General features: G+C 28.8%; 1 protein-coding gene across 1 annotated transcript; it reads right to left on the bottom strand.

Moving 5' to 3' along the window:
- Positions 1 to 5,760: 5,760 nt before the first annotated feature.
- LOC107609912 (la-related protein 1C-like) lies at positions 5,761 to 8,550 on the bottom strand. The gene is made up of 6 exons (XM_016311969.3): positions 7,701 to 8,550; positions 6,934 to 7,516; positions 6,701 to 6,845; positions 6,539 to 6,629; positions 6,381 to 6,452; positions 5,761 to 6,282 (listed from the first exon to the last, which is right to left on the bottom strand). Exons 1-6 carry the CDS (start codon positions 8,217 to 8,219, stop codon positions 6,025 to 6,027), a joined length of 1,668 nt encoding a protein of 555 aa, XP_016167455.1. The 5' UTR covers positions 8,220 to 8,550; the 3' UTR covers positions 5,761 to 6,024.
- Between the last annotated feature and the right edge of the window lie 3,492 nt (positions 8,551 to 12,042).

The raw sequence follows: 12,042 nt of genomic DNA, 5'->3' as shown, positions 1-12,042 counted from the left end.
ATTTTGTAAGTTTTGGTACTTTGATGTGTTGGCTGGTTGTATGCACAATTTGTGCTTTATTTAAAACTCTCTTTTATCTTATATTTGATTATAATGGAGCTATTTTGTATTTGATTATAGTAGAGCTATTTTGTTGGGACGACTCGTGGTTTTTACCTTGTTACTTTAGTTAATATATCTACTTGTTCATAATTGCTGCCATATTATTTTGTGAGTGTTTTTATATTATTTTTGTGTCAGATATTTGTGTTATTTTTTCATACACAAGGTAGGATTCAAACTCCCAACATTTACTTAAGAGTTGACTATTCGACTAACCCAAGTTGATAGAATAAAGAGTTAGTATCTCAATTTTCAACCAATTTATGTTTCCTAATTTGACCCATAGATAACGGAGGAAGACCAATTAACCAACATGTTAATATTTATATTTCAGTATGACTAGGTATCATTTAAAAGTGATCCTTTATTCATCATTTTATTATAATAATTAAAAAAAATTGAAACAGATACATCTAAATAGATTTATTGTCTTTTTAAAATTAAATATATATCCAAAATACAAACTAAATAAAACTAAAATTTAAAATTTAAAATTTAAAATTTCTATTTCAGTTTTAGCATTTTTAATTATTAACAGATTATCATTTAAATACACATTCAAAAATTAAATTTAGTAAAATTGAAGATTTTAATTTTAAAATTCAAAAGATAAATCTTAAGGGTTTTAATTATTAACCCACACATCTTAAACTCCTAAAAGAGATCATATTTTGAACTAATATATTAGATATACTTTTATCGAATAAGATCTAAAAAACTTACCTTAATTATTTATTTTAATAATTTTAAAAATGTTAATAAAAAAATAAGAAATATTAGATGCATTTTTATCGAATAAGATATTAAAAAAATTAGTTTTATTTTTAACGTTTAAATTTAAATTTTAAATTTATGATTTTAGATGTGTTTTAAATATATTTTGTATATAAGTCAATAATTTTAGATGTGTAATAATTGAAAAATAACTAATTTTTACAAACATACATTTTAATAATTTTAAAAACGTTAATGTTCAAATAAGTAATGATAAAATCTAACAAATAATAAAAAAAATAAGAAATATTAGATGAATTTTTATCAAATAAGATATAAAAAATTAATTTTATATTTAACGTTTAAATTTAAATTTCTGATTTATGATTTTGGATGTGTTTTAGAAATATTTTATATATCACTTAATAATTTTAGATGTGTTACAATTGAAAATAAAAACGAATTTTTACGAACATACATTTTAATAATTTTAAAAACGTTAATATTCAAATAAGTAACGAAAAAATCTAACTATTAAAGAAAAGAAATATTAGATGAGCTTTTATCGAATAAGATATAAAAAATTAATTTTATTTTTAATGTTTAAATTTAAATTTTAGATTTATGATTTTGGATGTGTTTCAAAAATATTTTTTGTATAACTTAATAATTTTAGATGTGTTACAATTGAAAAAAAAATTTACGAACATATATTTTAATAATTTTAAAAGCGTTAATGTTCAAATAAGTAATGAAAAAATCTAACTAATAATAAAAAAAATTGTTGAAAACTATAAACTTTTATTAAATTTTTATTTGTTATCTTTTTTTTTCTCCCGAATACCTGCAATTGCTCCTTTATTTATCTTTTATTCGGTATAATTATTTTATATTGGTGATCTTCTCTAATCATTCTAGAGATAAAGCTTAAAAAAAATAAAAGAAAGAAAAATGAAAGTGAAGAAAAAGAAAAGAATATTGATACATAGACTGATAATTCATTTATTGTTTAATTTAAATATTGATATAATCTTATTAAAATTTCATTCTACAATAATGATGAATGAGTTTTGAGTTAACATGTATAGTCACTCGAATCAAATAGGAACAAAATAGTACGACTTATCTAATAATAATAATAATAATAATAATAATAATAATAAAATATTAAGTATAAAATAGTAAATTTACCTATAGGAATAATACTCTTCTATAAAAATTTTTGTGAAGAACGTGAGAGAAAAAGAAAAGAATGTACGAGAGAGGAGAACGTATAAAGAAAATAAAAAAAATAATAAAATAATTACTCTATAAAGTGAGTAGAAAGTTAAAGAAATTTTAATATTTAAAATTTAAATTAATTTTAATTATCAACATATTTAGTTATAAGATAAGAATATATTTTAATTAAAATTTAATTAAATAATATTATTTAAATTAAAAGATTGATTAATGACTGAATTTTAAAGTACGTATAATATTTTTCTTTATATATTTGGATTAAAAGAAAATCAATTAACTATAGAAGAAAAAAAATGTCAGCAGCTGGAGACAAACAAGCACTGTTTGAACAGCTAAAAGATGGTTAATTACAAATTAGAAGTTGGGGAATACATCCATGGAATATCCACTTGAATTGGATTATAGTTTAAAAAATCTAGTAACTAACGTAGAGGTGGAAAAGATGGAAAACGACGTCACAAGTAATTTTGATGGCGGAGAAGAATAATATTAGATAGTACATATACCCGTAAGTAATTTTCATGGTTGGGTTGAATTCATATACCCGCATGTACACCTTACATGAGTTTGTTAACAAAGAGTAAGTTCATAAAAAAATTTAAATTTATTTAAAAAAGAATAATAAATCAGTTTTAATATGTGAACAATTACTAATCTACCTTATTATCATAGGGCTGTGCTACGATGCTAAAAGATATTTTTTTTTAATAGGTACTAAAATGTGTTGGTAACATAAAAAAAAAAGATACGTATTTATATTGTTGGGACATGTGCTGATAAAACTCAGGTGAATGCAGGAAGTTATCAGAATGAAATAAAAGATAGTAAAATAAAAAACAATTATGCAATGGAGTTAGTAAATTGTGAATAATTAATGTTAATTTTGATAATAATTGGACTGATTTTTTTTATTGTATTTGAATCTTTTTTTAGCAACTTATACCAAACTGATAATGTGATCAATTTATCTATTTTTTCATATAATAATAATAATATACTTAAACAAAGAAAAATAGAGTTATGATATGGAGAAAGAGAAATAAACTTTTAATAATCATGGCATACTCTCATTCTTGCCACATGTAGCATATTAAGCAAAAAATCAAACCCAATAACATTTAATTAAATAACTTTGATTACCAATAAATTTATCTAAATTATTAAATAAAAGAGAAAAAATTCAATACCACTCACATAATATCAGATTCCATAATACATAAACGTCTTTATCATTTTTAATAATAAAAATAAATACATTTTATTCTCTAAATAAAATAAAAAAATTAATACAACTAAAATAAATTCTTTGTAATTATTTATTATTAAGACAAAAAATATAATACTAAACCTGAAAAATATAATACTTAATTTATTATTAATATAAAATAATTTAATATTAAACATGAAAAATTAAATATAAAAAGTATGAAAAATAATTTATACAGTAGCATAACATATTTATTATTATTTATTATTAATATAAAAAGTATATAATATATTATTTATCTTTTGTACAGTATATTTTTTTTTTGTATAAAGCATTGTATTTTAGTAATCAAAATCCACTATTACATCAAAAAGTTTATGTCCAAAAAAACACATTCAACTCAAATACATAATTATCACTAAGGCTTAGCACTATTTAATTATCATAAAAATTGGTCAACCATTCTCTACAAATTATCACTTCACTTTGACCACTTTCTGCTAGTTCTTATTTGTGTGTGTGCCAGCGACACAAACACATGTCTCTCTATACATGTCAACAACACATTTTAGCATCTGAACTCGCTCCACTCCAGAACAATGCCATGACCCGATCGAGAGCCTGAAATGCGGATTCCTTCAAAGAGAAAGAGAGAGTGTGTATTCCTGGCATCCCTCTTTTGTCGGGCGCACGAGACCATCTAGAAGCGGATTTTGTTCTATGAGATACGTCCTTTCGAATCTTACTCGAAATATGAACACACTGGTTCCAACGAATCAAGGATTGTTCTGATGACTGGTAGCGGTTAGAGCAGGAAGCATGGCAGGTTCAGCTCTACAACCCGCTTGGCGACTAGGTATGCTCTTTATAAGTTCTTCGCCTTGGAACATCACAGGGACGGATTGAACAGCAGCAGTTAGGGAAGGAAGTTCTGGACCCTGTACCTTACGGCTTGCGGAAGAGCTGTTAGATCATCAGACCCTTATGGAACTAGCTGATGCTTCTAGTTATGCACTGAAAAAAATGTCTTTCAGCACCATAGCATCGGCCATCATCGTATATGAATTATACAACAACAAACAACAACAACAAAAAAAAAGTTTTGTCCCACTAGATGAGATCGGCTACATGAATCAAACGACGTCATTAAGTTCTGTCATGTATCATGTTTATAAAGAGACCGTTTACATGTAGATCTCGTTTGACCACATCATAGATGGTATTCTTAGGTCTTCCTCTGCCTTTCACCCCTTATCCATCTTCCATCTCGTCCACCTTTCTGACTGGGGTTTTGTCGGTCTTCTTCTCACATGTCCAAATCATCTGAGACGCGATTCTATCATCTTTTCCACAATGGGTGCTATTCCAACTCTCTCCCTTATATCTTCGTTCCTTATTTTATCCAATCGCGTATGACCACTCATCCATCTCAACATCTTCATCTCTGCTACACTCAGCTTATATTCATGCTCCCCTTTAGCCGCCCAACGCTCCGTAACATAAAGCATAGCCGGTCTTATAGTAGTGCGATAGAATTTACCTTTAAGTTTTAAATGCACTTTTTTGTCGCATATAAAAGCAGATGCACTCCGCCATTTTGACCAACCTGCTTGGATCCTATGATTTTACATCCTGTTTAATCTCTCAATTATCCTGTATGATGCACCCCAATACTTAAAATTTTTAACTTTTCGTAGGATGTTTTCTCCAAACTTCACCTCTATATTAGGGTTTTTCCTTCTCAGATCGAACTTACATTCCATATATTCTGTCTTGCTACGGCTTATGCGCAGACCATACACTTCTAGAACTTCTCTCCATAAGTCCAACTTCTTATTTAGATCTTTCCTTGACTCTCCCATAAGGACGATATCATCGGTAAAAAGCATGTACCATGGCACAGGTTCTTGGATGTGCTCTGTGAGTACTTCCAAAACTAATGTGAAAAGGTACGAACTTAAAAATGATCCCTGATGTAATCCTATACCAATAGAAAATTCCTCTGTCACACCATCTTGAGTTTTCACACTAGTTGTAACCCCATCATACATGTCTTTAATTGCAAGAATATATGCAATCATTACTTTCCTCTTTTCTAAAACCTTCCATAAGACCTTCATTGGCACCCTATCGTACGCTTTTTCCAAATCAATAAACACCATATGTACATATCCCTTTTATTACTACGATACCTCTCCATCATCCTTATCGTACGCTTTTTCCAAATCAATAAACAACATATGTAGATCCCTTTTATTACTACGATACCTCTCCATCATCATTCTTAATATGTATATCGCTTCGGTGGTGAATCTGCCTGGCATAAATCCAAATTGGTTATCTGTTACTTGTGTCTCTTTTCTCAACTAAATAATTTAAAAACTAACACTATTTTTCTTACAATATATCTTTATCATGCAACTCAAGTACAAGCCAAAACACTTTACGCTAATAAAAATACTTTTACAAAATATACCGGTATAATACAGTTAAACTTCATAGAAAATATCATCAAATATAAAGCTATATAAATTTGCCTCAATCAAATTCTTAATTTCGTTCTTTATCTTTAGACCATAAAAGAAAATAATTTTGAGAAGAAAAAAACAATCGTTAACAGACTTGATTACTATCAAAATTGACCATATGACAGTAGAAAGGTATCACACTTGCAGCCTATTCTAATATGAATAAGGAGGGGATACTAAAAAAAGGCTAACAATGGTATGATTGGACAGATATGTAAGTTAAATTGAAGTTTAATTGCTGCTAAGCATAGCATCATGATTATGGAATTGATACGAACTAGAGGACTCTTCATTCACATTGCCATCACTGGTTGTGATAGAATTGGAATTAAGTCTATCCACAGTGGTCTTATCCAAAGTGATATTTTCAAAATCAGTTGCCGAGTTATTATAACTTGATCCACCCATAGATGTTGAACCAAAATCTGCCCGATTCAAAGGAGAGGGCAGCCACTTCATCCAATCCTTCCGCCTCCTCAACTTATCACCCTAGAATAAATTAGCATTGAAACTATTAAGTTAAGAGAGGAGAAGCTCAATTTAAACTTCAATACATTATGCAATATATAATGCAGTAGAAAGGTTACCTTCACTTCTATAATAGTAGATATTCTCAATGAATCTATAATCAACTCAACATTGCTTGTCAAACTTTTAACCTGGAAAAGCCGTACACATGGATTATATTATATATATTCACAAAGAAATGTTAGGTCAGTTAAAATTCAATAATTCAATAACTTACACGACGAAAGCTTGCAACCAATCTAATTGGAACAAAGCCCTGATCATCCATGTTAGAACGTAAAAACTCATCTTTCACTAAATTAGTATCACTGAGAAATAATAACAAACTGTTAAAAAGCTTTATTTTCAAATTATATAATACAAAACATGTAAAATTTACCTAAAATAATAATCAATTTGCTTGACTATTGCATTGACAAGAGAAGTTTCTGCAACAGGATAGAACATTGCAGCAGGAGGTCCATGGGTAAAGAATGGCATACCCCCAAATGGTTCAAATTGTAACGTTGGAAAATAACAATATTCTGAAAAGAAAAAACATTATTTGTTTTTGCTTTTCTGAGAATACAACTAATAGAATTAAAAAACCAACAAACTCAATAACCAACTAACCAGGAAAGCCAGCATGGTTTACAAACGGTGGTATAGGCTGAGGACCTGCAAATGAAGGGGTATTAGGTGGAAGCGGGCTCATTGCTCGTGTTGGAAACATCCTTGGCGGGTGTAACTGAGGATCTCTGGTATGTGCATAATTTTGGCGATCCTGATCACTCCGGCTGCCATAATTATGAAAAGAACCACCAGTACGTGGATGATGCCCAAAATTTACCCTGCGAGATGGACTCCTATGTTCAATCATTGGTGGCACGAAACTCCCAACCGAAGACCTTGCACCCCAGCTACTATTCCTGTAAGGATCTCTTGGAACAAGGGCTGCCACCCCTGCTACCCCATTAGGAAAGCTAGTTGGAGGCATCTGAATTACAGGAAAAGGGGGTGGTGGTGGTGGAGGAGGAGGAGCAGAGAAGCTCCTCATTGCTTGAACAGGGCCAGCACCATTGCCATTGCCATTGACATTGCCGCCTCCACGCTTTATTATTAGTCTTTGTCTACCAGCCCCACCATAAACTGATGCTGGATTAGGTCTTGCATTGCCAACTCCTTGCTTTCGAGGAGAGTGTAAAGCAACCGGACCCTGCCAAAGTCATGTATCATATTCTGTAGATATAACATCATCTTACAAATTTGTGGTTTTGTAGCACAATCACAAATCAACCCAACAAAAAATAAATGAATAAATACAATCATAATCATAAGGGATAACAAAGCCATCATCTTCTTTTTTTTTCCAACAATAAGCTTAAGTAGGGAAATCTAACCCGAGGAGTAGGTTGCGATCCATCAAAAGCAGTCTTGGAAGATGAGGCCTCAGGTGACAACTTAGTGGTAGGCTTGGTGGAATCTGACAAAGCGGGCCAAGAAACAGCGTCCATTACCTTCACAGCACAAGCATCTTCTACGCCGTTGGATTGCCTCCTCCACGCGGGTTTCTTAGGTCCACCCGCATTATTGCCCGCCTTATCAGCATCCAAGCTATCTACACTTGCTGCAGCCGCGGTGGCGCCATCGGAATTAGAACTTTCAACCAGCGGCGAGGGATCGGAGGATTGCAGCAGTTGGTCGGTTGCAGAGGAGGACGAGCAAGACGATGGCGACAGCAATTCGTGGACGGCGGCGGAGGGTGGCTCAACGTCGGGGCCGCGAACGACTTGAGCCCAAGGAGAAGGCAGGTTTTTTCGCGGGAAATTAAGGTTACTGGTGGGAACATTTGTGGTTGTGGCGGCAGCAACAATGGGAGAGTGGTGGTTAGAGGAAGAATCAGCCGCGCTGGTAACCATTGCTGATTGATCGGAATACAAAATCAAAATAAAATCGACAAAACAGTAATTTAAGGAAAAAGATAAAAGAGAAGGGGGCCAAAAATAAATGAAAGAATGAGTGAGGGTTTAAGTTGGGAGAATGGGGTTTGAGAAGGACGATTTTAATGATTGGAAAAAATGGCCATTATGCCTGCCTCGCTCGCCCTTCAGTCCCAAACACAAAACCTGCGATCCCTCACTCTCCTCTCTTTCTCCTTCACTATTAACATAAACCCCAATTAGTGTAGACTGTATACTGATTGTAGATCCTTTCTTGTGTATCTATGTATGACGAAAATCAGTTTTGGTTACTTCTTTTTTAGAAAAAAAATTAATTATTATTAATCATGTTCATAATTAATAAAAATATTTAAAAGTGCATATAACATTTTAATAAGTAAAATGAGATTCTTTTGTGTTAAACATTCAATAAATTAGAGAAAAACTAAAGTATATGATTTTTTTTTTCAGAATATTAAACATGTTTGTTATTAGTTATATTTGTTATTAACGAGTGTCAACAAAATGTTTTGATTTTGATTTTTTTACTTTTTAGTTCATCTATTTTAACTTTAAACTTACTCTCATGGATATAGTTGTAAAAATATTAAGTGAACACAAAAAAATTAATTAATATATATATGTAATGAAAAAGTATAGGTAAATAATAAAAATACTAAATAATGTGAACAATGAATATATTAAATGTTTAATTTATTAAGTGTGAATAATTATTTTAATATTAAGATTTAAGTAGACAATTTAAAATGTAGTATATTTTTATTTTATTAGACCATTTTTAGAGTTTATTATTCATATTATTTACAAAAAAACTATTTTCTATTTAACAAAGTCCGTATGTAATTTAATTTCTTTTTAATATATATTTTTGGAAGATGTTCCGTATTTCATGGTACAAATCTGAAATTTTTCTGTTCCAATCAATTTCACCATCAAGATTTAATGTAAAAAATGAAATCTGTCCTGATTTAGTGGAAGTAATCTGGTGTGGACAGCAACTAAAAGAGCTGCAAAGTGGTCAAGCAACCGTTTGACCCTTGCATCGGTGGATAATGTTCCAATATTTCCTTTTCGTCCCTGTGGCTATAATGCAACTTTATGTTGGCCTATAAAGGTGAGTGGAGCTGAGAATTTGTTGGACTATTCCATAAATATTTAGTCTATTATACCAAGATGAGCTTGTTATTTACTACTAATGTATGTCCCTGTTATGTACGGAATAATAAATAAAATTATATAAAAAAATTAAATAAAATATATAGTAATTATTATTATAAATATTTTATAAAGTTATATTTAAAATTAAATTTTTAAGATTTTTAATATTAAAATATTAAAAATAATTAATATTTGTCTTAATTTATTTGAGTTTGTTAAGTGATCTTCTCACTCGTCCGTTTAAACAACTATTAGAAGTTAGAATTTTGCTTTGTGTGTAGCAATTCATTAGCTAGTGCAGTGGTGGAGCTTGAAAAAAATTTGTGGAGGACCAAAAATCTTAATAAAAAATTATATAATAATATTTATATTAAAATAAAATTTATAAATATAATTATTTTATTTTTGAATATATTATTAATATGTAGAATTATATATGGTTAAAATTAACAAAAAATAATTCTGATTTTGATTAATAAAAAATTTTGTTTAGGTTAATAAGAAAATTTGATTTTAAATAAAAATTAATTTTAAAAAAAATCAATTTTTACATGAAAAAATAGTTTGTGTACATAAAAATCTATTTTTATTTAGAAAACTAATTCTTTTAATCTAAAAACTGATTTTTTTTAAAAAGTTAGATTTTTATTTAAATTATATAAAATCAATTATAACTTATAAATTATTTTTTAACATTTTAAAAAATTAATTTTATTTTTGATAATATTTATCTCTCAAAATTTCAAGATTAATTATTTTTATTATTACTTTTATTACAAATTAAATAATATAATACAAGAAAATAAAGTCTTAAATTTCTAATAAAATAAAAATATCAAAATTTATTAATGTAAACAGTATTATACTATAATGGCATTAAATTTGTAAAGTTGATTTAAAAATAAAATAATAACTTTTTATTAATAACTGATATTGTTACTAGTTATATTATAATTTTTATTATTCTAAAAATAAAATAATGCATGAAACTATATGAGAAGCTAAATATAATTTAGTGTTAATTCTATATTGATATTTAATTTGTAACATTGATTTAAAGATATGTCATTTGTTGTTGATTTAAAGATATGCTATTTGTTATGTCAAATAGGATAGGATAAAAAATTTGAAAAAATGTTGAAGATAGATATGAAACTCAGACATAAGTTGAAAGTATATCAATTTAATCAAATAAGCTAATTTTATTTTCTTTAAAGTATTATTACTAATATTTATACAAAAACTTTGGGTGGTCATGCCCCCTTGCCCACACAAAGCTCCGCCACCGGACTAGTAGTAAACCCTTAATAAATGGAGCATCAATACGTGATTAGATTTGATAAGAATACCAAATACGCATGTACCCGACCCGTCCATACCCGGTTGGGAAGCGTAATAACTTGACTCGAGTTAGGGCATATTTTGTTTAGGATAGAACATGATCGAGTTTAGGGTATACCCGTCCCAAATATATACATATAAACACTTTTTAGGAATTAGGATTTGCCTCATATCACAGATTCAGTGATTCACAATTTCAGTCCATACTCTATAGCTATGCAAGAGAAACCCAGTCATTCTCACTCAGAGTCTTCTTCTTCTCGGCTTCTTCACAAAAAATCTCATAGCTCTCGTCATCGTTGTTGCTGATCCTATCGTCACCTACCCCTTCATAGCTCCATCTTCCTTCATAGTTCATGTCGCCATCGCTGCTTATCCCATTGTTAAGCCCGTCGCCACCTTTCTCTTGCCGAGTCCCTTTTCTCTAGGTAAATTCTCCCCCTCCCTCCTCTCTCATTGTGAGTCTGTTAAGTTCTTCTCTTCTTCTTCTTCTTCTTCCACAGACTCATCACTTAGTCGCCATCGCTATGAGTCCAGGCATTGCCGTTGAGTTTCATCTGAGTCTGTCATTAAATAAAATAAATTTTTTATTCAAATTAGACCAGTTGAAAACAGGCATGCATGAGATCATTTTTTAATTTAAAATAAATTTTTGTGCTTTAACTTTAGATTTTTTTAAAAAATTTAGCAAGTTAATGGAATCAAATCATATTTCTATAACATATATAAGAATGTATATTACACATAAATAGAAAATGTTAGGTGTAACAAGGACAAATATATAAATTAAAGTAAAATTTAAAAAAATAAGAACCAATAAAATAGTGAAGGAAAGAAATATAAATAGAAGATAAACAAAATTATTAGACGGAAGAAAAATAATTTAATAAATTTTATGTGCATATAAAAGAGGAATAAAAAGAAGATATACAGTACCTTATTTAATTTAATAAGATTTATAAAAATAAACACATATAATAAGAGAATAAAAAAAAATAATAAAAAAAACTAAATATCTGAATTAATATCAGAATAAAAAGTAATAAAATAATAATAATCTATCATAATATTAATCTTTTAATATAATTAATTAATAACAATATAATTAGTCTACCATAATCTTAATCTTATCTTTTAATATAATTAATTCTAATTAAGTAATCAAATAAATTGAATATAAATATGTCTAATCTAATCATATAAAAAATAGTAGATTTTCTACAATTAGACATATTATATATATATATATATATATATATATATATATATATATATATATATA

The sequence above is a fragment of the Arachis ipaensis genome, chromosome B7, assembly GCF_059453495.1.
Source record: "Arachis ipaensis isolate K30076 ecotype BB chromosome B7, ASM5945349v1, whole genome shotgun sequence".
NCBI lineage: Eukaryota > Viridiplantae > Streptophyta > Magnoliopsida > Fabales > Fabaceae > Arachis > Arachis ipaensis.
Note: the sequence above shows the minus strand (reverse complement) of the source record. Positions and strands in the feature narration are given on the sequence as shown.